At 48.0% G+C, this 20,791-nt stretch overlaps 2 protein-coding genes across 5 annotated transcripts in view; one reads left to right on the top strand and one right to left on the bottom strand.

The window, feature by feature from the left end:
* LOC121438902 (disintegrin and metalloproteinase domain-containing protein 17-like) overlaps window positions 1–13,273 on the top strand; it is a 55,190-nt gene extending 41,917 nt beyond the window's left edge. For all 3 annotated transcript variants that reach the window (XM_041639398.1, XM_041639399.1, XM_041639400.1), the window contains 9 exons: window positions 2,305–2,457; window positions 3,892–4,091; window positions 5,194–5,297; window positions 5,481–5,615; window positions 7,242–7,372; window positions 8,258–8,336; window positions 9,223–9,311; window positions 11,045–11,095; window positions 11,398–13,273. In XM_041639398.1, coding sequence (XP_041495332.1) covers window positions 2,305–2,457; window positions 3,892–4,091; window positions 5,194–5,297; window positions 5,481–5,615; window positions 7,242–7,372; window positions 8,258–8,336; window positions 9,223–9,311; window positions 11,045–11,095; window positions 11,398–11,748 — 1,293 coding nt within the window. In that variant the 3' untranslated portion in view covers window positions 11,749–13,273. The remainder of the gene's footprint in view (window positions 1–2,304; window positions 2,458–3,891; window positions 4,092–5,193; window positions 5,298–5,480; window positions 5,616–7,241; window positions 7,373–8,257; window positions 8,337–9,222; window positions 9,312–11,044; window positions 11,096–11,397) is intronic.
* Window positions 13,274–13,368: 95 nt separating this feature from the next.
* On the bottom strand, window positions 13,369–20,578 carry LOC121438904 (isoamyl acetate-hydrolyzing esterase 1 homolog). 2 transcript variants are annotated; one of them, XM_041639401.1, is made up of 6 exons: window positions 20,477–20,578; window positions 19,564–19,616; window positions 18,958–19,106; window positions 17,085–17,246; window positions 15,669–15,836; window positions 13,369–13,624 (listed from the first exon to the last, which is right to left on the bottom strand). In XM_041639401.1, exons 1-6 carry the CDS (start codon window positions 20,555–20,557, stop codon window positions 13,413–13,415), a joined length of 825 nt encoding a protein of 274 aa, XP_041495335.1. In that variant the 5' UTR covers window positions 20,558–20,578; the 3' UTR covers window positions 13,369–13,412. The 2 variants fall into 2 exon arrangements, with proteins under 2 accessions (XP_041495335.1, XP_041495336.1); XM_041639402.1 differs by having other exon boundaries at window positions 15,715–15,836.
* Between the last annotated feature and the right edge of the window lie 213 nt (window positions 20,579–20,791).

Genomic DNA, 20,791 nt, shown 5'->3' with positions numbered 1-20,791 from the left:
CTCATTGTTGTCTGTGTTCTCTGGGATTGTGATTTGTAGGCTGGTTTTCTTTGCTTTATGTTTAAAAGCCACTTATGAGTGAGCACATATGATAATTGTCTTTTTGGATTTGAGTTACCTCACTCAAAATAATGGTTTTTAGCTCCGTCCATTTGCCTGTAAATTTCAAGGTGTCGTTATTTTCTTCTGCTGTGTAGTACTCCATTGTGTAAATGTACCACATTTTCCTTATCCATTCTTTGGTCAAAGGGCATATAGGTTATTTCCAGGTTCTGGCTATGACAAACAAAGCTGCTATGAACATAGTTGAGCACATGTCCTTGTGGCATGATTGAGCATCCTTTGGATATATACCCAAAAGTGGTATTACTGGGTCTTGAGGAAGGTTGTTTCCTAATTTTCTGAGAAATAACCGTACTGATATCCAAAGGGGCTGTACCAGCCTGCACTCCTACCAGCAATGCAGAAATGCTCCCTTTTACCCCACATCCTCTCCAGCATAAGTTGTCATCAGTGTTTTTGATCTTGGCCATTCTTACAGGTTTAAGATGGAATCTCAGAGTTGTTTTGATTTGCATTTCTCTGATGACTAAGGATGTTGAGCATTTCCTTAAGTGTCTTTCAACCATTTTAGATTCCTCTGTTGAGAGTTCTCTGTTTAGGTCTATACTCTATTTATTTATTTATTTATTTATTTATTTATTTATTTATTTATTTAGGTTTTTCGAGACAGGGTTTCTCTGTGGCTTTGGAGCCTGTCCTGGAACTAGCTCTGTAGACCAGGCTGGTCTCGAACTCACAGAGATCTGCCTGCCTCTGCCTCCCAAGTGCTGGGATTAAAGGCGTGCGCCTCTATTTTTTTTATAAGATTATTTGTTCTTGTGCTATTTTCTAGATAACTTCTCTGTATGTGTTTTTCTTTTTTTTTCTTTTTTTCTGTATGTGTTTTTCATCCTCCACTCTGTGTGTTACTCAAGTGGCCTTAATCTTCTGGGCCAGTGTAGCCTTCCTCTGCCTTGTCTCCTGAGTAACTAACTGGGAGAGTAGGTGGCCCAGGTGTCTGTTCTGTTTGGGAATTAATTAAACCAGATATTTGATTATTTGATCTCCTAGAGTAAATTATCTGTTTTGTTTCTCTTTCTTTCTGTTTCTTTGTGTGCATATGTGTGTGTGTGGTTTTTCGTCTACCTACCTACCTATCTATTATATATACAGTATTTTGTCTGTGTGTGTGCCTGCAGGCCAGAAGAGGGCACCAGATTTATAGATTGTTGTGAGCCACCATGTGGTTGCTGGGACTTGAACTCATTCTTAATGCTTTCTCCTGTTTCCCATTTGTTTTCTTGCTTCCTACATTGTGCCTTTAACTTTTTCTTCAGCTCTTTTTTTATTGGTGTTGCCTTTTTGGGGGTTATAATAGCCTTTTTGTTCCGTAGCTCCTTTCTGTTCTATGCTTGCAGTATTGGCTTTTTTAAAAACCTTATGTAATTTTTTTTAACTTTAAAATTTTTGTTGGCATCTGTCAGCTATTGCCCTCTGTCCTTGTTTTATGTCCTTGAAAGGTCATGTCTTCCGTATTCCTGAAGGAGCAGTAAGTGTAGTGTTCCTTTTTGTATGGAATCATCTGTTACTGTTTTCAACTCCTGAGAAGTGTGGAAGGCATGGAACAGTTGAGGCAGAGTTATTGGTTGCCAAGCTTGGTAGTCTGAGTTGGATCGCTGACCCCACGTGGTGTCAGGAGAGAGCTGACTCTTGCAGGGCTGACTTCAATTACCGAGAGACTGCCACTATTGTCGAGAGATGGAAACAAATCAGATAGGTCCTGGGGGAACCTTTAAGCTTCCAGCCTTCCTTTACCCCTCTTTCCCTATCTATGCATGTGGCAGTCGGAGGTCAGCTCTGTGGTTTCTCAGGCTTCATATGTGTGTGTGAGGAGCCTGCATATTTGATCTGGAACTGGAATCACAGTTGTTGGAACTGAATTCTGCAAGTGCAATAAGCACTCTTAACACTGAGCCATGCTCTCCCCCTATTACATTTATTGGGGCCAGGGAGATGGCTTAGCAGGTAAAGATGCTGTGCAAAACTGCCCCGACCTCCCATATTTACTCTGGTCTCAGTCAGTTTCTCTCCCTCTTTCTCTCCCCCCCACTCCTTCTCAGTAACACTCAGTAACAATGGGTATATGTGGGCGTGGACCACTTATGGGAGTCATTCTGCTTCCATTTGATCTGATAAATGTAGCATGGGCCAAACTGGCAAAAGTAGATGATGGTTACATATTCTCTTTGCCTAATTCTTAAGGAAGCTGACCTGGTTACAACTCATGAATTGGGACACAATTTTGGAGCAGAACACGATCCTGATGGGCTAGCAGAATGTGCCCCAAATGAGGACCAGGGAGGAAAGTACGTTATGTACCCCATAGCTGTGAGTGGTGACCATGAGAACAATAAGGTATGTGTGCTCTGATTGTCTCTAGGGGTGGGAAAGAAGGCTATGTGATGTTACTAGACAGGGACTTGGGGAAGTATCCATTCCTCAATGTTTTTCTTACAGGTGGACTGTCAAATGCAGTAGGAACTTAATGTCATTGGGCAGTTTTGTCAAGGTTAAGCACATGCAAATTTGGGTTCATTATGAAAGTTACAGTAGTGACTTTTGTCAAGGTCCTGCTTTTGAGGGTGTTCGGTTCAGCCTTAAAAGGACCTGACCACTTTATTTACTATTTGTTACTCGTTTCACTTCAGCAGCATTTCCCAGTTTGCTGTTAGCAGCCCTCCCTCGTGAGTTTTCTTGATAATCATTTTTTTAATTAGGTGAAAAGAACTGTAGGACATAAATGAGGTGGTTCTTTGATTTCACCTGGACAAACGGCCCTGTTTGCTACTAGATGGGCCAACGAGCAGGTGCTCCAAAGTGCTACATGAGCTGTGCAGTGATGTTACTGGAAAGAAAGAAGGGATGCTGAGGGTCCCCGAAGAAAGAGAGGTTATAGTTAAAGGTGCAAACAGAAGACTAGGATTTAGAGACTGGGGTCAGAGGCAGTGGCAGGCTGGTCTCTGCGTGCTCAGTGCTGTCTAGGTGCTGGAGCCCCATTGCTTGAAAGTCTAACTGTGAATGAAGAGGTATTCTTCTAGCTGTGGGGGTGTAGGTCCTGATCTAAGCTAAGATCACTAGCCATTCTGACCTGCGGGGTATGGTGGGGTACTTCTTTCACCCCAGCTCTTGAGAGAGGCAGATGTATCTGAGTTCAAGGCTATGTTGGTCTAGATAGGGAGCTCCAGCCCTGAGCCACACAATCGTGACCCTTGTCTTAAAAGCCCTAGCTATTTTGTATCAAATAAAGGGAAGCCATGTTGTAGCATCTTTCCAGAGTCTGCTCCGACACTAGTGAGAGTGAACAGAGGCTTCTGTGCTGGGTTTAGTTTGTATTCATCCTGTTCCCTTAAGAAAGTGGTTCTTGACCTTCAATACAGTCCTGCAGGTTGTGGTGACCCCCAACTGTAAAATTATTTTCATTACTACTTTATAACTGTAATTTTGCTACAGTTATGAATCATAATGTAAATATCTAATATGTAGAATATCTGATAGCTATCCCAAAGGGGTCTCAGTCCATAGGTTGAGAACCATTGCTCTAAAATCACAAGGTGGGGTCAGGAAGCAGCAAGGTTTTCCAGAGGTGCAAGTGACAATCAGCAGTGGGCCATTGTTTCAGCTATTTCTCTAGGTAATTCTGTTCCAGGGCAGTGACCACTTGACATAATAGCTCAGTGGTCACATTGATGGTGACTTCACAGTTAGTATTTGTCTAAAGAAGCACAGACCTACTTGGGAATGAATTTCATCTTGCTCTTTTCAATTCTCATGACCCTTTTTCCTCTTAAGATGTTTTCAAACTGCAGTAAACAGTCCATCTACAAAACCATAGAAAGTAAGGCTCCAGAGTGCTTTCAGGAGCGCAGCAACAAGGTGTGTGGTAACTCCAGGGTGGATGAAGGAGAAGAGTGTGACCCGGGCATCATGTACCTGAACAACGACACCTGCTGCAACAGTGACTGTACGCTCAAACCAGGTGTGCAGTGCAGGTGAGAAGTGTCCTAAAGAGAGAATGGGGGTGGGTAATGAGGGTCCGGATGACAAGACATTGTGATTAGGCACTTGAACCTGTGCGCGTGCAAGCGCAGTACTTTATGGAAGATATTTAAACCTGTGTGGTTTTTTTTAATCTTTAACCTTGCTTGCATGACCATTGACACAGAATTCCCTTTTGTGTTTTTTTTAATTAATTTTTTGAGACATAGTCTCATTATATTAAATTCTATATATAGGTAGACCAGGCTAGCATGGACTCACAGAGATCCACCTACCTTTGCCTCCCTAGTGCTTAAGATTTATTTTTATTTTAAAATCAAGCTTGATAGTAACTGCCTTTATCTATCTCAGTGGAGTTTAAGAAATTTTTAAAGCCAGGCATGGTGTGGCTTGCCTTTAATCTCAGTACTTGAAAGGCAGAGGAAGGCAGATCTTTTGTGTGTTCAAATCTAGCCTCGTGTACATAGTGAGCTCCAGGACAGCCAAAGCTACACAATGAGACCCCATCTGGGGGAAAAAAAAATCTTCTAAAACAAAAAGTTGATTCAGCAAGGTTACTCATGGCTATGTCTTTTATACTAGCAAAGTATCAGAACAATCCAAGATGGTAATATTAGGATACAAATTGTTATTGTGTATCCATGTAATAGAATATTGTAGAGTACTGTTTAATGATATTAAGCAGATTCCAGATTGGTAGGTACTTAATTATTTTTTAGGTGCCTGATGGACCAGTGTTTGATGAATTATCTATCTGTATATTGTAGGTTCTAGTAGGGAGTGGGATAGGACTCAGGCTCCTTTGTTTCATAACCACTGGTGCATCCCTGGTTTTTTTCTTAACTAGCTAGTGAAAACCAAGAATACCAAAAAGGTGATTGCTGTGTGTACTATTTCTTGCTGAGGTGCAGCATTGATGTTGCCTTTCCCACGTCAGGAAGGGACACACGCAGTGCAGATGCTCCAGAGGAGTCAGGAAGTGCAATAGTGACTTGGCCCTGGGGTCTTGCTTCAGTGTTCGGGTCACTAACACAACCATAGCCTTAGATGTTGGGCTGCCATTGCATTGAATGGTGTTTGTCTGCTCTTCCATAGTGATAGGAACAGTCCTTGCTGTAAAAATTGTCAGTTTGAGACAGCCCAGAAGAAGTGCCAGGAGGCTATTAATGCTACTTGCAAAGGCGTGTCTTACTGCACAGGTATGCGTTTCTGTTGCTTCTCCAGGTATCCTGTAGTGTGTGAACATATATTTGAAAATCAGGGTCAAGTTTCCTTCAGGTCAAAGCAGTGCCCTGAGCCCTTGCTGTTGACTAGTGCCTGGCAACTGCTGTGCCCTGGGAACTGTTGACCTGGACTGAGTTTTAATTGGTGTTTGCCTCCAGGGAACAGCAGTGAGTGCCCCCCACCAGGAGATGCGGAAGATGACACTGTGTGCTTGGACCTTGGCAAGTGCAAGGCAGGAAAGTGCATCCCCTTCTGCAAGAGAGAGCAGGAGCTGGAGCCGTGTGCATGCAGTGGTGAGTGCTTTCTGAGTCCTGGAGGTGCAGAGCTTCCGTTCTTTGTCTGTTGCTCCCTGCTGCTTATCAAAGTGGGGGAACCAAACAAGTGGATGAGGAAAGCAAGACACACTAGTGTCTGAAGACAGATATCTCTGTTCAGATCCTGGCTCCCACCAACCTGTGTTCCCACTCCATTTCAGACCTGTGGCAGGCAGGCTTGAGGGTAGATTGGGAAGGCATTGGAGGGCGGGGGAACTGTCCTCCCCGCTTACATGCCATAAAAAGCACAAAGGCAGCAGTAGCTCTGTTCCCATACAGGAAACACTTGGACTTAACCAAAGCCATTCTAGGATCTAAGTCCAGTAGGTGGGATTTTCAGTTCTCACCTCAAACCATATAGATCTCAGGAATCAAACTCAGGTCTTCAAGTTGTCAGCCAGTGCCTTTACCTACTTTGCCCCCTAGGTAGAACTTTTGATGATGCCATCAAGGCCTGCTACCCCTCTTGCCCCTGTTTGGGCAGGCTGGGAAAGTAGCCTTTTTAGTGCCTTACAGTTCTCCTTGGTTTCCCATGCTCTTATTTTTGGAATCACTAGGCCTGAAGGGAGGCTTAAGGACATCCAGGGCCTGGCTAGACTCCAAATTCCACTCCACTGTGGACCTGGTAGATTGATGTCAGTTCTCTGTTCCATATAGAGACGTCACCATTAAATCATGAGGCTGGGAACTCATTCATGCACTGGACTGAGCAGTTCCTCCTGGTGGGTTACTGTAAGAACAGCTGGTGCTGGTGTGCAGCTCAGCAACAGAGAATCTGCTTAGCATGCATGCACGTGGCCCTTGGTTTGAGCCAGAGCACTTCAGCAAATGATTGAGTGAATGACAGCAGGCTTGCAGTGCCTTGGAAAGAGTCCCAGTAAACCTTTGCTTGCTTTGTGTTCTACTTGGCTTTCTTCCTGAAGATAAACTTAGATTGCCCCCTAGAGCAAGTTCAGACTGTGGAGGGTAAACTTTTCAAGCTGGGTTGTCTACAGTTCACCTGGTACTGACTGTTGACTTAGCCCAGGTGGTGTCGTGTCCAGGCTGTGGTGCTCACGTCACTCACTGGCAGTCACTCAGCCCCACACCACAGGTAGTCAGTTGTGTCGCAGCTACATTGGCTCAGGGCAGGATAGGCTTTACACTGAGGAGTCAGAGAAGGAAACTGACAGGGAGCTAGGAATGCTGGGCCAGAGGGACACATTTGCAAGAACATTATGCAGGTTTGGACAGAAAGGACACTATCGTTTTTAATCAGACTTTTCTATTCAGAATCTCACTTTGTGCTCACTCTGTAGACCAGGCCGGCCGTGTAGTCACAGAGATGCCCGCCTCTGATCCCCAACTGCTGGGATTAAAGGTGTGTGCTACCACACCCAGCTAATAATTATTTTAGCTTGAAAGCCGAGGAATTATGAATTCAGAACCTTTTCAGCCCATTTTCTTCTCGTGGTTGTGTACCTGGATCCCAAGCCATCACATCTGCCATGCGATGAACCCTCAGTCTTGGGTAGTACCAGCTTTTCACATCTAGGAGTGAGGTCAGAGTCTGGGAGTTGAGGAAACCTGTGGTAGACTCTTGTCAGCCACGTGTTTCTCTTTCAGACACTGACAACTCATGCAAGGTGTGCTGCAGGAACCTCTCTGGCCCCTGTGTGCCCTACGTCGATGCAGAGCAGAAGAACTTATTTTTGAGAAAAGGGAAGCCCTGTACAGTGGGGTTTTGTGACATGAATGTAAGTATTATGTTCCAACTTTTCTGTACTGTGGGAGTCTGACCTGCTGTGGAATTCTGCATCTGCAGAGAGCACAGGGTCTGAGTGAGGCAACCTAAGCAGCCTTGGTCCTTGCTCCTCAGTGCTACAGAGTCAGACACAGCTTGAGCACTCTTGTAGTCTGCGTCCATTGTCCCGGCCAGGAAATCAGGGCTCTGTCTGAAGCCAGCTGCCTGCCCTCCAGCCCCTCTCCAGCCTGCTCTCACATGGAGTTCCAGGCCAGCCGGGGTTACTCCCAAGATCTGGTCTCAAATAACACGTGAGCTCCCTCCCCAGGTCTTCTGTCTCTGAGCTCAGTTTCAAACTCCAGTGACTCTAGAACACCTGCCGACTTCCTCTGTGGGCATTCAATGAAAGCAGGCACTGGTCAGAAAGATCAAAAGGGAGCATCTGCGTTTGGATTGCTTCTGATTGCAAAATCAAGTACTAAGCATAGAAAGCTGTCCTGTCCACCATGTATATAATCTATATATTATTCTAACTGGGTACTCCTAGATGACAGTCTTCTTGAGCCTTATCTTGGTTATTCCGAGAGTGGACTTTTAGGCTGGGTATGGCAACAGACTCCTTCTTAGCCATTAAGAAAATAGACAAGTCCAGTTCTGAGATACACAGGATACCCTGTCTGAACACCCTCATCCCCACCAGTGCACCAAATATTCTAAGGGACTAATTGTGAAAGTGCTAATTACCCAACCTCCTTTCTCGGGTATATTCATATTGGAATTATCATCCTGTGTTCAAGGTGGGCTACCCAGTGAAAGTTATTTCTATGCCCATTGTCTTTCTGCGGCTTCATTAGTTTTAAACGTGTTTGGGATAGCACAGTATGTTTTCTCCTTACAGGGCAAATGTGAAAAACGAGTACAGGATGTAATTGAGCGATTTTGGGATTTCATTGACCAATTGAGCATCAACACTTTCGGTAAGTGAAATATTTTCGGTAAGTGAAATATTTTCTGTATTTACCAAGAGCTGTGATTTCCATGGCAACACAGGCGTGGTGCAGAATTTGTGCTGTGATCCTATGACAGAAGACATATTTGTTATGAAGTAACTCTGTTGGGGATTAGAGAGATGGCTCAGGGTTAACGACACTGGTTATTCTTCCAGAGGATCTGAGTTCAGTTCCCAGCACCCATGTGGTGGTTCATAATTATCTGAAATGCCAGTTCTGAGGAATTCAACACCCTTTTCTGGCCTTCCAGGGCACTGCATTCATATGTGCACAGACATGTAGAGGCAGAATACATCAAAGTAATGGTTAAAAGCTGGGCATGGTAGCACATGCCTTTAATCCTAGCTCTTGGGAGGCAGGAGGACTTGAGTTTGAGTCCAGCCTGGTTAACAAAGTGAGTTCCAGGAAAGCCAGGGCTATTAAACATGGAAACCCTGTCCTGAAAAACCACACACACACACAGTTATATTTAAAAAATGCTTTGTAGGCTAAGACAAAACTCACTCATCCATCCTTATGTATCTTGCATGCGTGAGTTTTTAGAGAGTGGTCCAACTGAACTTGGTTCAGTCTTGTGATCCTATTTGAGCTATTTACCAGTAGGTCTCAGGTTTTGCAGAAGGCAAAACTCCCTAGAATTCTAATATAAAAGTAGTAATCTTCAGGTAATAAAAGTATTGTCTCCTAAGCATGGTGTGCTGTGTCTCTTTGGCACTGTGGACACAGGAAGCAGGCATAATACTCTCTAGTTCCTTCACCCCCAAACACAGCCTGACCATAATACTCAAGAGTGTTTGGTAGTCGACTTGTGAGGTATGTGGTTGAGACGCTCACTGTTTGGAATTGTTCACAGGAAAGTTTTTGGCAGACAACATCGTAGGGTCCGTCCTGGTTTTCTCCTTGATATTCTGGATTCCTTTCAGCATTCTTGTCCACTGTGTGGTAAGTGATCAAACATTTTACAGAGATGTCGAGCAGCTCCAGGTTGAAAGATAGATGTGAGTGTTGCCAGTGCTGTTGTGAGTGTTCTGTGACAGAACCTCGGAGCCTGCCTGACGATCTTTGAACCGAATGGGACTGGATACTTAGCTCAGCTAGTAGAGGGCTTCTGGAGCTTGCCCAGGGCCATGTGTTCTTCCCCAGTACTGAGTAAACTAGGGCATGCACTCAGGAGGACCAAGAGCTCCATAGTGACCTCATGGGTCCCTGTCAGCATGAGACACCTGCTGCCAGACCCATGCTCTTTCCCAGGACCTAGATGGTGGAAGGAGAGAATTGACTCCCCAAGTGGTCCTCCTCCCTCCACAGCCAGGTTTTAGCTTGTAGGCTATGGCTCACTCACACACAACATACAGTTTTTAAAGTGTGTGTGTATTCTTAAACACAGGAGAGCATTTAGCTGGCCTTGCCTGTGACGTATAGTCAACAGGAGCACTGTTTTGGCTGGCTTGGTTTTAGGGGAACAAGTACAAACACTGCAGACACTCCCCATGTGCTGTGGAGATTGTTGACAGTCTCGTCTTCACAAATAAGTTAACAGTTACATGTTAAATTAGACTTTGTCTTTAGAACTCCAGGCACTTTATACATTGTGAGTTTTAAAAAATTTACCTTGAGGGCTGGAGAGATGGCTCAGTGGTTAAGAGCTGGCTGCTCTTCCAGAAGTCCTGAGTTCAATTCCCACCAACCAACCACATGATGGCTCACAACCATCCGGAATGAGATCTGGTGCTCTCTTTTGGTGTGAGGGCGTACATGGAAGCTGAATGTTGTATACATAATAAATATATAAATAAATCTTTAAAAAACAACTTACCTTGCATGGTTAGGGAGTAGGTGCCTTACAGGTGAAAGATGAGTCTTGGTGTCTGAAGCTCCCAGTGCCTCCTGATTCCTGCAGTGTGGAAAGCACTGGCACTTGTACTGAGGCAGAGCTGCTGTCGTAGTGACAGACCTGAGGCTGTTAGAAGATGCGTCTTAGGACAGCAGTCGCACCCCTCCCCAGGGCTGCCGCTGCACGTTGAGCAGATCTTGTGTTCACTGAAAGGTGTACATGTGGACCATGAAGCTGATCTTGGTGGTTTGTTTCTAGCCACAGAACGCATTCATGTCACCAGACATTAAGTTGTGGCCCAATTCTTGGTGCTGCCTTTCCCTTTGTCAGTTAGCATTCAGCCTCCTGCAGAAATACAGTATGGGGGATCAAGATTCGGTTCTGTGAAAGAGTCAGGACCGAGGGAGGCCATGAACCTTAACCTTTGCCAACTGTCCCAATGCACAGGCATGTGGATATGGGCTGATTGTGTTGCACACAAACCCACTTGTCCTTCTACCCACAGTGTAAGACGTCTTTGAAAGCAGGACTTGAAGTCCCTCCTCAATGTACCCTCGCCACTGTTGTAGAGCAGCACTTCTTTCCTGGGAGCTGAAGTGCCTTCTCAGCTAGCGAGCCTGTCCCTGGGGGTCAGGTTCTTCGTGATAGTGTGGAGGGGTGGCAGGTAGAACAAGGCCTCACGTGCTGGGCCACTGCCCCAGTGCTGAGCCGTACCCCTGCTGCCCTGCCCTGCAGTAGAGGGTCTGCGTTCACTCAGCCTTGGAGTATTGGACAGGAAGCAGTACTGCTTGAGGGTTGGGCTCCTAGTTTTAATGACATTTTTACTTCCTGTTCTTTGTAGGATAAGAAACTGGACAAACAGTATGAATCCCTGTCTCTGTTTCACCACAGCGTAAGTACACACAGAAAACCAGAGCAGGCCTCAGCTCTTCCCTCCCAGGAAGGATTGGGTGTTGAGTGGTCCTGAGAAAGTGGCTTAGTCACAGGGGTGGAAAGCTGAGAGGAACCCTGGTCTCCCAAAAAACAGGTGCTGACCCAGCCTCTCAGTTTTTCCGTCACGGATTTTGGTAGACTCAAGGTGTGGGAGCCTCTCCTGGTCCTTGAGCGCTGCCCAGGGCTACTGTGGGGGAAGGTAACAATTTAACAGTGACCTTTGACTCATTTCTCCCCACCCTTTGGACCATGCCTTTCCAGAACGTTGAGATGCTGAGCAGCATGGATTCGGCATCTGTTCGCATCATCAAGCCTTTTCCTGCACCCCAGACTCCAGGTCGTCTGCAGCCCCTGCAGCCGGCCTCCATGATGCCGCCAGTGTCTGCGGCTCCCAAACTGGAGCACCAGAGGATGGACACCATCCAGGAAGACCCCAGCACAGACTCGCATGTGGATGACGATGGCTTTGAGAAGGACCCCTTCCCCAACAGCAGTGCAGCTGCCAAGTCCTTTGAGGACCTCACAGACCACCCAGTCACCAGGAGCGAGAAGGCGGCCTCCTTTAAGCTGCAGCGCCAGAACCGAGTTGACAGCAAGGAGACAGAGTGCTAGTGAGGAGCCTCGCCCTGCTCCAGGACGTACATGCGCAGATGCTCTAAGAGCCGACCTAAACCAAACAATGCCCCCAGGAACACGCAAGCAACCTAGCAGATGCTGGTCATATGACATGACTGTCATGACATCCTGTGTAGGTGTAGGCCCTTTGAAGGGGTGGGGTAAATCTGACTCATTTCAGGTTTTGGGTTTTTTCTTTTATAATCTAAAATCTCCTTTGACCTGTGGTGCAAAAACAGAAACTAAGGCTGGATGGAGTCCTTGGTGACAGCGCTGACCATCTGCAGTCTGTCTCTCTGTACACTGTAATGGTCCCCTGGCCACAGTTCTTAGTGAGGGTAACTGGAACAAACAGACTTATTATCTCTTTGCCTTTAAGTAAAAGCAGAGGAACCTGGTTATATGTACATTGTCCCCTAATGTGGCCTGTCTTGGCACTCAAACACTTAGGACCATGCTGACTTAAGGATGGTCCTGTCCAGGATGAAGACTCGAGCTTCAGGTGAGGTCTGCAGTAATAGCCGTGTGCGTGTAGAGATGGCCTACAAAGTGTAAGAAGACAATTCAATATTGAGCTGCAGAGTTGGCCCCATCTGTTACGAGCTCTGTACTCCAGTCCCAGGGGATCAGATGCCCTCTTCTGACCTCTGCGGCACCAGGCAGGCATGTGGTGCACAGACATGCAGGCAAAATACTCACATACATAAAATAAAAAGCCCAGTGCTGTAAGAAATTTCGGTATCCACGAAACCTATCCTGCCTCAACCCCCAATGAGAAGGACACGGCTGCGGTGTCAGCTTGCCTGAGTGAGCAGGCGCTCTTACAGGCCACCTGGGGCAGCCCCAGCAAGTAGGTACTCACACGACCTCTGGCTTTAGTGCGTCAGGATCCTGGGTGCTCTGTACTTACCGTGTGAAGGATGAAAGTCATTAGCCTGGATTCTGGTTTCTATAAAGTCTACTTATAAAAGCATTTGTTCTAAGAGTCGAAATGTGCTCACCAGCCAACACGTTTTAACCAAGATAACTTGTAATCTCTGAGGACAACTAACCAGACCTGTGCCTTGTCTCTCCGAGGATGTCTGTTACACTAATACTTGAACGTGTACCTTGTGGTATTTGCTCTTAACTAGCCATGGTAGCCTTACATTTTGAGGATTTGCTATAAGGTGAGTAGGGTGTGTGGGTGTTTGTATGAATCAAAGTTTTGGAAAACCATTTTTATAAAATTATGACTTTTAAAACAAACCAAAAATGTCTTTTTTTTTTTTTTTTGCCATGTACAGGATTAACAAGCTGCTCAGGGTATATTCTGTAGCTGTGGCTGTTTCAATAAATACTGAACATCAAAACAAAATGGGTCTAGAACAACATTTCCCTGAAAAATAAGTTATTTACACTGGCAAACGTTAATAGGTTTTTTGATCAAAAGTCATGAATGGGGTAGGGGGCTGGAGAGATGGCCTGGTGGTTAAGAGCACTGGCTGCTCTTCCAGAGGATCCAGGTTCAGTTCCCAGCACCCACACGGCAGCTCACAACTTTAACTCCAGTTCCAGGGGATCTGACACCCTCACACAGACATACATGCAGGCAAAACACCAATGCATATAAAGATGTTAATCTTGAAAAAATGTTTAATTAGCTTCTAGATGTTTGTGAATTACCAACTGGGAAGGTTTCCCGGGCCGACTAATGGTCTCCGTCCCCTAGCAGACTCAGCTCGGGCTTTGCTTCCTCCACGTCCTTCCAGTAGGGAAGCAGCCATGGCAGAGAGGAGAGTTTCTTGTCCAGCAGCGGCCAGAGGTTTAAGAACAGAAACTCGTTTCCCACTGGTGATAAATGCAGGCCATCTGATAGATAGGATGAGAAGTCCTGTAAGGAGAGGAGTAACATGTCATGTGGCTTCCTGGGGTTGGCCCTTGTGTTTGTGCACAGACCAATGACTGGGACCACAGTGGCCTCAGAGTTTCTGTACAGGTACAAGACCCTTGCTGCCTATGCTTCTGTGTCCAACAGACCCATATTCCTGGGTCTCAGGCTTAATGAGGGCCTATGATTCACAGCATTAAGAAGGCGCAGGATCCTCCTAGGATGTGGGCAGGTTGGAGGTGACAAGAACTTGGACTACAATAGGAAGGCTAGACAAGAGTCTAGTCTCCCAGCACTCCTGCCTAAACCCAGGATTTACTCTGAGGAATCTTCCCTTGCCTAACCGCCGTGGAGACTGTTTAGGGAGGAGAACTCCAGTTCTAGTGGCCTTTCCCACCTGGATGGTCCCGGATTACTGATCTGTCAGGAAGATGCTCTTAGTCTTGGACCTAGACTAGAAAACTTTCCTAAACTGGAAAAGGCTTGAGTAAAACTAGGCAGTGGTAGAAGACACCCTTCCTGTACTTCCGGAGGAAAGGGTACACACATGTCATGGTGGCACGAGGAGGCCAAAGGACAGTTTGTAGGAGTTGGTGCTCTCCAACCACCAAGGAGGTGTTTAGGGTCAAGCTCAGGTCATCAGGCCTGGCAGTTAGGTGCCTTTCCCAGCTGAGCCGTCCTGCTGGCCCTGGAGCAGATTAAGCACTGAGCCTGCCGTGGCCCTTCCACTAGGGGAACAAAGCTCAGTGAAGGGTGCCGAGGACCACTGGAGACCCGGGGCTCCGAGAGCCTCCAGAGATGATGTTCTCAAGTCAGCGGCTACTGGGCATCCTGAACTGACGGTCTCTGCCTTCCAGCACCAGTCCAGGCTGTGCTCTGTCACCTTCCAGTAAGGGAGCAGCACCACGTCCCTCTTTACAGATGAGCTGTAACGTCAGACCCGGGTCCGTGGAGGCCGGGATGGATTGAGAATCAGGGGAGGGCGAAAGGTTAGTGTGTGGTTTGGTGACTGTGGGCTGAGGGCTATCCTTAGTCAACACAGCAAAACCAAACGGCTGTGAAGAACAAAACCTGGGTTGAGGGGGTTCTCCTTTGCCCGAGCACTTCAAACACCACAGCCCCGTCCCTCAGCACCACAAGGAGATGCCCCTAGAGAGCAAGCACTTTACTAAGGAATAAAAAGTAGGGAAAGACCCAGCAGACTGCTTAGCACGTGCTAAGTCCCCAGCACCCACTTCCAGGGTGGAGGTGGGAAGTTCAGAAATTCAAGGTCATCCTCAGCTACAAAGCCAAGTTCCAGGCCAGCCTGGGACTATGAGACCCTGTCTCAAAAGGGGGGAGGAGACCAGGAACCAGGAATGACGTGGAACCTGAAGGTCGTCACTGCCCTCTCCCTACAGCAGCCTTGTCTAGGTGTGAATAGCTGGAACCAAGCCCGGGACTTGAAAGCCCGCCTTCCCCATCACTTTTAGTCGTATTTCAGGCACCAGACCCGGCCTCCTTGCTGCCCAGGACTCCATGGATACGGAGATTGGGCCTCGTGTGGATTATGCTGTAGTGGACAGCCGCGTCCTCTGTCAGCGCATGGATGTGCAGCCAGCCGTATGCAACCTCCAGCTGCCCTCCCGAGCACTGCGCCTCACAACAACTTTCTCCCTGTGTATTGTTCTCAGGCTCAAGGACAAAATAATTCAACGAGATGGCATCTCAAGCTGTGGATTTTGTTAGTCAATAAATGTTGCCGTTTTATCTGAGTATCTGAGCTCTGTTCTGCTCTTACAGGCCCAAATTTGGCCCTTTATGGTGTACTACGGCAATCTCTAGCTGAGGTTCTGGTTGCCCGCCAGGCCTCTTGACTGCCCGGTTTTTATGTTCTTCATGAAAAGCATGACTGACACTTATGTCTTGAGTCATGGTTTTATGTAGGCTGGCTCAAATGTGCTATGAGCTAAGGTTGGCCTTGAACTCTTGACCCTTCCACCCTTGCCTCCCGCATTCTGGGATTACACGCCTGTCTGAAGAGCCCTTCCAGGAGAACTGCACATACCTGCTTTATGTCTGTGATCCTGAAAGGACTGAGAAAACGACAGTACCTGGTTGTCCTTCTGCATCAGGGTCCACAGGTCGAGGACATCCGTCCCACAGTCTCTGGCTGCTTGTACACATGCATTAGCATATTCACCCACAACTGCGTTCAGGCGATTTAGTTTGCACCCTGTCGGGAAAACTCCACAGCGTCACTGGCACACTTACTGCTGGTCCAGTTTCCAAGCAGCACTGATGCCAGCCTGCTTGGGGGTTATGACAGTGGCACTGCTCTGCACGGGGGAGGAGCAGCCAGCTGTATGTAGCATCTAGAAGCTTCTGAGGCACCAGGTTCGGGGTGCAGAGGCTAACCAGCTAGAGAACAGACTGCAGTGAGCTGGGAAAGGGACAAGATAGGCATGGTTAGAAAGAGACGTTGAGACCATGAGATGCACAGTGCTGCTGGGCCCAAGAGTCAGCATGCAGCCAACAGCTACTGCAGTAACGTGAGAAAAGTCTGCAGAGACTAGTCATTGCCCGAGCCTGCTCCTACACAGCTGTGCCTGCGAACACCATGCGCAACCATTCTGAGGCTCTCCTAGCCTGTGACGGCCATACCTATCTTATTCATGCTGTTGCTTTTTTGGGGTTTTTTGTTTTGTTTTTGTCAAGACAGGGTTTCTCTGTTTAACAGCCCTAGCTGTCCTGCAACTAGCTCTTGTAGACCAGGCTGGCTTAGAACTCACAGAGATCCACCTGCCTCTGCTTCCCAAGTGCTAGGATTAAAGGCGCGTGCCACCACTGCCCAGCTCATGCAGATTCTAGTACAAAGTGTGCACACTTAGCCAAGCACATGCTGCCTACCTCCCAGTCTAGGATGAAGGCAGACTTCCCAGGGCATAGGGCAAGCCTGCCCATCTTGGAAGAGCTGGGAAGAACCTCAGGAGTGCAGGTGGCTAAGGGAGGGATGTGGGGTACAGTAGGAGCCAGGCTGTCTAGCTGCAAGAGAAGGCATGAACGACTCTAACCTAGTTTTGGCTGCTGACGGGTGCTGAAAGGCCATTATTGTGCCCCGGTCAAACCCGTCCTCTGGATCCAAGCAGCTGAGACAAGAGTCCATAGTACACCTCTCCGGTCCAGCAGCTGGACCAGAGCTTGACTGCAGGTGCCTTCCCCATGCCCGACCCAGCTGCTGCAGCTGGCAGTGGGCCTTGTGTGCCTCTTAGTGTCTGGCAACTATACAGACAGTGGGTGACAGGGCACCGATGCCCTCCTGATTCACACACCAGAATCCCCGCCCCACTTCATATCTAGAACAATCTAGAGTAAGACACCCGGAGTCGATCCTTTTGAGTTTGTACATTGGTTGTGACAGGACCCTGGAGTGGAAGCCCTCAGCCCTGCATGCAGCTGTGACATGCCAAGCGTGCTCACTCACCTTTCAGGATGCATTCCTTCTCCCAGGCTGCTTCGTGCAGCGGGGGCGGGGTGATGAGGATGACTCGCTCCTGGGGGATGCCCGCAGACGTCAGGTACTGCACCATGTCCCGCAAGTTCGCTCTGTACTCATCCAGTGGGACGTGCTGCTTGGGGTTCTCACCTGTTCAAGACATGTGCACTCAGTCTGAACAGTTTCCAAAACAGCAAATGAGATGAATGGACTTCTGTAGCTTTTTAAATTGTTTTTTCAGAGTTTCTAGTCCAGACAGGTTCTAAATTCACTAGATATTAAAATGGGGTTTCCTTTTGTAGCCCCGATGGCTGAGATCTCCTGTCCCACCTCCCAGGTGCTGGGGCTAAAGGCCGGCACGCCCCATGCAGCCCTGGTTTTATGGAGTGCTGGAGAAGGAACTGAACTCGGTACTGTATACTGTACATACCAGACAGGCACTCTTCAACATCCCTGAGCCTTTGTGAGGTCTTGTTGTTTGTTTTTTGAGATAGGGTTTCTTTGTGTAGCTTTGGAACTCCCTCTTTAAACCAGCCTGGCTTCGAACTCACAGTGCTGAGATTAAAGGTGTGTGCCACCATTGTCGGTAGGCCTTTGTGTTTTGAGACAGGATCTTACCCTTTTTCAGGCTTAACTTGGAGCCTTCCGGTGCACAGACCACACACATGTGCCACCCCTCACAGGCAGGAATATATTGTTTGCAGATTTACAGTGTAACTGAGGAACTTTTGATCACCAAAGACAAAGACAAGATCCCCTCCTCTTCAAACGTTACCAAAACCGCTCACAGCTCAGACTGCAGAGGCTGGCTAGGGCATTTTGAATGTCCTGGTCTCTAGGTCCTCTACCATCAGCAAGGCTGGATCTATAGGTTGTGACATAAGACTGCCCCCATTTAGCCGGGCAGTAGTGGTGCACGACTTTAATCCCAGCATTCGGGAGGCAGAGGCAGGAGGATCTCTGTGAGTTCGAGGCCAGCCTGGTCTACAAGAGCTAGTTCTGGGACAGGCCCCAAGGTACAGAGAAACCCTGTCTCAAACAAAAACAAAACAAAAAGACTGCCCCAGCTTCAATCCTGCCTATCACTGACTGGTCATTTCACCTTAGAAAAATGCTTAGCTTTCTGAAGCTTAGTGTCCTCACTGGGGAAGGAGGGGAACGGCAGCTCTGCCTCTTAGGGTAGCAGTGAAAACAGACAAGTGTGTAAAGCACAGGCTGCACACAAGCACGGGGTGCTCTCTGCAGACTCCGTGCAAACCACAGGAGTAAAAAGCAAAGCCACCCACGAGCCTGCCATCCAAGTCACTGCTGGAGATAGGATGTGTTCCTGGCCAGTCTTTCCCTGCACCATGTGTAATTTAAGAACAAAACAAAAACAACCAAACAACAACAACAACAACAACAAAAAAAACAATAACAGGCCAGGCTGTGGCACGACCCTATCCCAGCACTTGAGAGGTAGAGGCAGGAGGATCAACTAGCCTTAGCTACCTAGTGAGTTTAGAGCCAGCCTGGGCTACAGGAGACCTTGTCTCTAAGAAAGAGACAATGCTTTCTTGCCAGAGGGAGCACGTGCCGTCCCAGAGACCAGCCCTCTGCTGGCCACTGTACCAGCTGAGGACATCAGAGTGCAGAAACAATCAATCAAACGTCATTTCAGGTGGGCCAACAAGGCAGTTATGTAGAAAATGAGCCCTAGAGGACCCAAGCCAACTCTAACCACATCAAAGCCAAAAGAAACCCTACACAGGTGAGTTCCAGGGACGCCCTGTTTTCTGGAAAACTCTCTACTGGGAGATACATATAAACATGTATTTGCTCGAGTCCAGTTAAAACAGGAATGAGCTAGAAACGCCCTTACCTTGGAGAGAGGAGTCGTTGGCACCGAAGAAGACGGTAACTGCCACCGGGGTTTCCACACTGTTCTCCTTCCTAATTAGTCTTGGGAGGATAATCTTGGCCCATCTGGTGTTGTAACCTGAAAATCCACGATTCAGAACGTCACATTTTCTGAAATAAAATTGATTTAAAAAGACAGGTTATAAGTAAAGAGTGGCTTCCTTGTAGTGCTTAGATTCTGCTCAATCCCCCAAACCCCTCAATAAGATATGAATTCCATACAAGAGGCTAATTCTATAGATGTTTATGGCCCCTCGGAGTTCATCTCAAATGGACTTCCTGATGGGTGATAATCCGGGCAAGTAGGAAATGTCAGCGATCCTCTAACAGGCGGAAACTCAGTGGTTTGGAGGATTACAGGTAGACATCCAGACAACATGAGTGCCCCCTGATCTCACACGGTGGCAAACTCGATCCAGAGAGCCTGCCTCTGTTCCTCTAACACGCACTGAGGAGGAAAGGAGCTAACAGGCAAAACCCACTGTTTGCTTCTTCACTATTCAGACCAAGCTTCCCTAGGAAGCAGCTGAGTACGATCTGGGAACCGGGAACCGGGAACCGTCCTCACCTGACAAGTCGGTCAGCCAGCAATGCGCCCCATCCACCCGGCTGGAAAGAAAACTGAAGAGAAAAGCCGGTTATTACCCACTCGGCCAGACACAATGGCAAAGGTAGGGGCTACATCTTGACACCCCCCAAGCTTCTTGCCTTCCTTGCTTGGGAAGGTATCTTGGGAGGGACACTGGCTGCACTTGGTAGCTCTCTGGAAACGCATGGACCCGAGCCAGTCATCTACACTTTACTGCGACTTCGCATTAGAGGCATTCGTTATCCAGGTTTGTCGAGTTGGGAGATGACACCGTGTTATCCCACTTCTCCACAGCTGAAAGCCAAGGAAGTCAATGCTCAACTGATTTCCCTAACAGTTGTGGCAGTCCTCTGGCAGCAACACGCCATCACAACTACTTACAAAAACCTAAAAAAAATGTTGCCAATTACTAGGGAAAGCCATGCGTGAGCATTAGAAAAGCACTGGGAAGCGGTTTTCCTATCTCTGCGAAGGAAGGCATCCTGAGGAACTTCCTTAATTGGGGGTTAAACGGTCTCAGATACCGGGATTACTTTTCCGTACTGTTGGAATCATTTTGTTTTCAAACACTTGGTACAGGACTTGGGTCGCGGGAGGAAACGAGAGGTGAACTAGCGGGTTCGAAGTTCAAAGTGCCTTCAGTCAGGAACACGTAGGAGGCTTCGGGACCTCTAAGCACCCCATGCACCCCCGACGCGCAGAGGGTCATCTAAACCCTCCGTGCACCCCCGACGGAGCACCGAGCCATCTAAAGTCCTCCTGAAAAGACGCGGTTTCGCGTACCCGGAACGTCCACACCAGCCCGCGAAGGTGCACGGCCAGCATAGCACGAGGAGAAACCGCACCGGGCCCGCCCGACACGCGCAGACGCAACCGAGGGTGCAGTGAGTACCTGGGTGATGGAGTCCCCGAAAAGCAACACGCGAGGCCAGAGCAAAGAGCTCCCGCCAGCAACACGCTCACACAGCGCCATGGTGCCGGACTCCGAACACCGTGCCGGATGTGGAGCCTCCGGGGGGCGGAGCCAGCCGTGGGCGGAGCCTGGTCTTCTGTTTCTCCCGCCGGCTTTTCTGGGCCCCGTGAGTCGGTAGATCGGGGCTGTGGGGGCCCACTCCATCGCTCTGTGACCGGCGATAGCTGGGGTGCCCTGGGTTCTTAGAGAAGCTCCGTGTGCCCAGCGCAGGCTGGCGGAGCTGAGACCTGCTTC

The sequence above is a fragment of the Microtus oregoni genome, unplaced genomic scaffold, assembly GCF_018167655.1.
Source record: "Microtus oregoni isolate MIOR12 unplaced genomic scaffold, Mior012 000058F_ref0000040, whole genome shotgun sequence".
NCBI classification, from domain to species: Eukaryota; Metazoa; Chordata; class Mammalia; order Rodentia; family Cricetidae; genus Microtus; species Microtus oregoni.
Note: the sequence above shows the minus strand (reverse complement) of the source record. Positions and strands in the feature narration are given on the sequence as shown.

Bases quoted from the DNA above. Each gene is read 5' to 3' on its own strand.
- LOC121438904 (XM_041639401.1), bottom strand. From the start codon at position 20,557: ATGGCGCTGTGTGAGCGTGTTGCTGGCGGGAGCTCTTTGCTCTGGCCT. The intron at 17,247-18,957 runs GTAAGGGCGTTT...TGTCTTGAACAG, and splicing joins CAACGACTCCTCTCTCCAAG to GTGAGAACCCCAAGCAGCAC. The intron at 15,837-17,084 runs GTGAGTGAGCAC...TTTTCCCGACAG, and splicing joins GAAGGAATGCATCCTGAAAG to GGTGCAAACTAAATCGCCTG.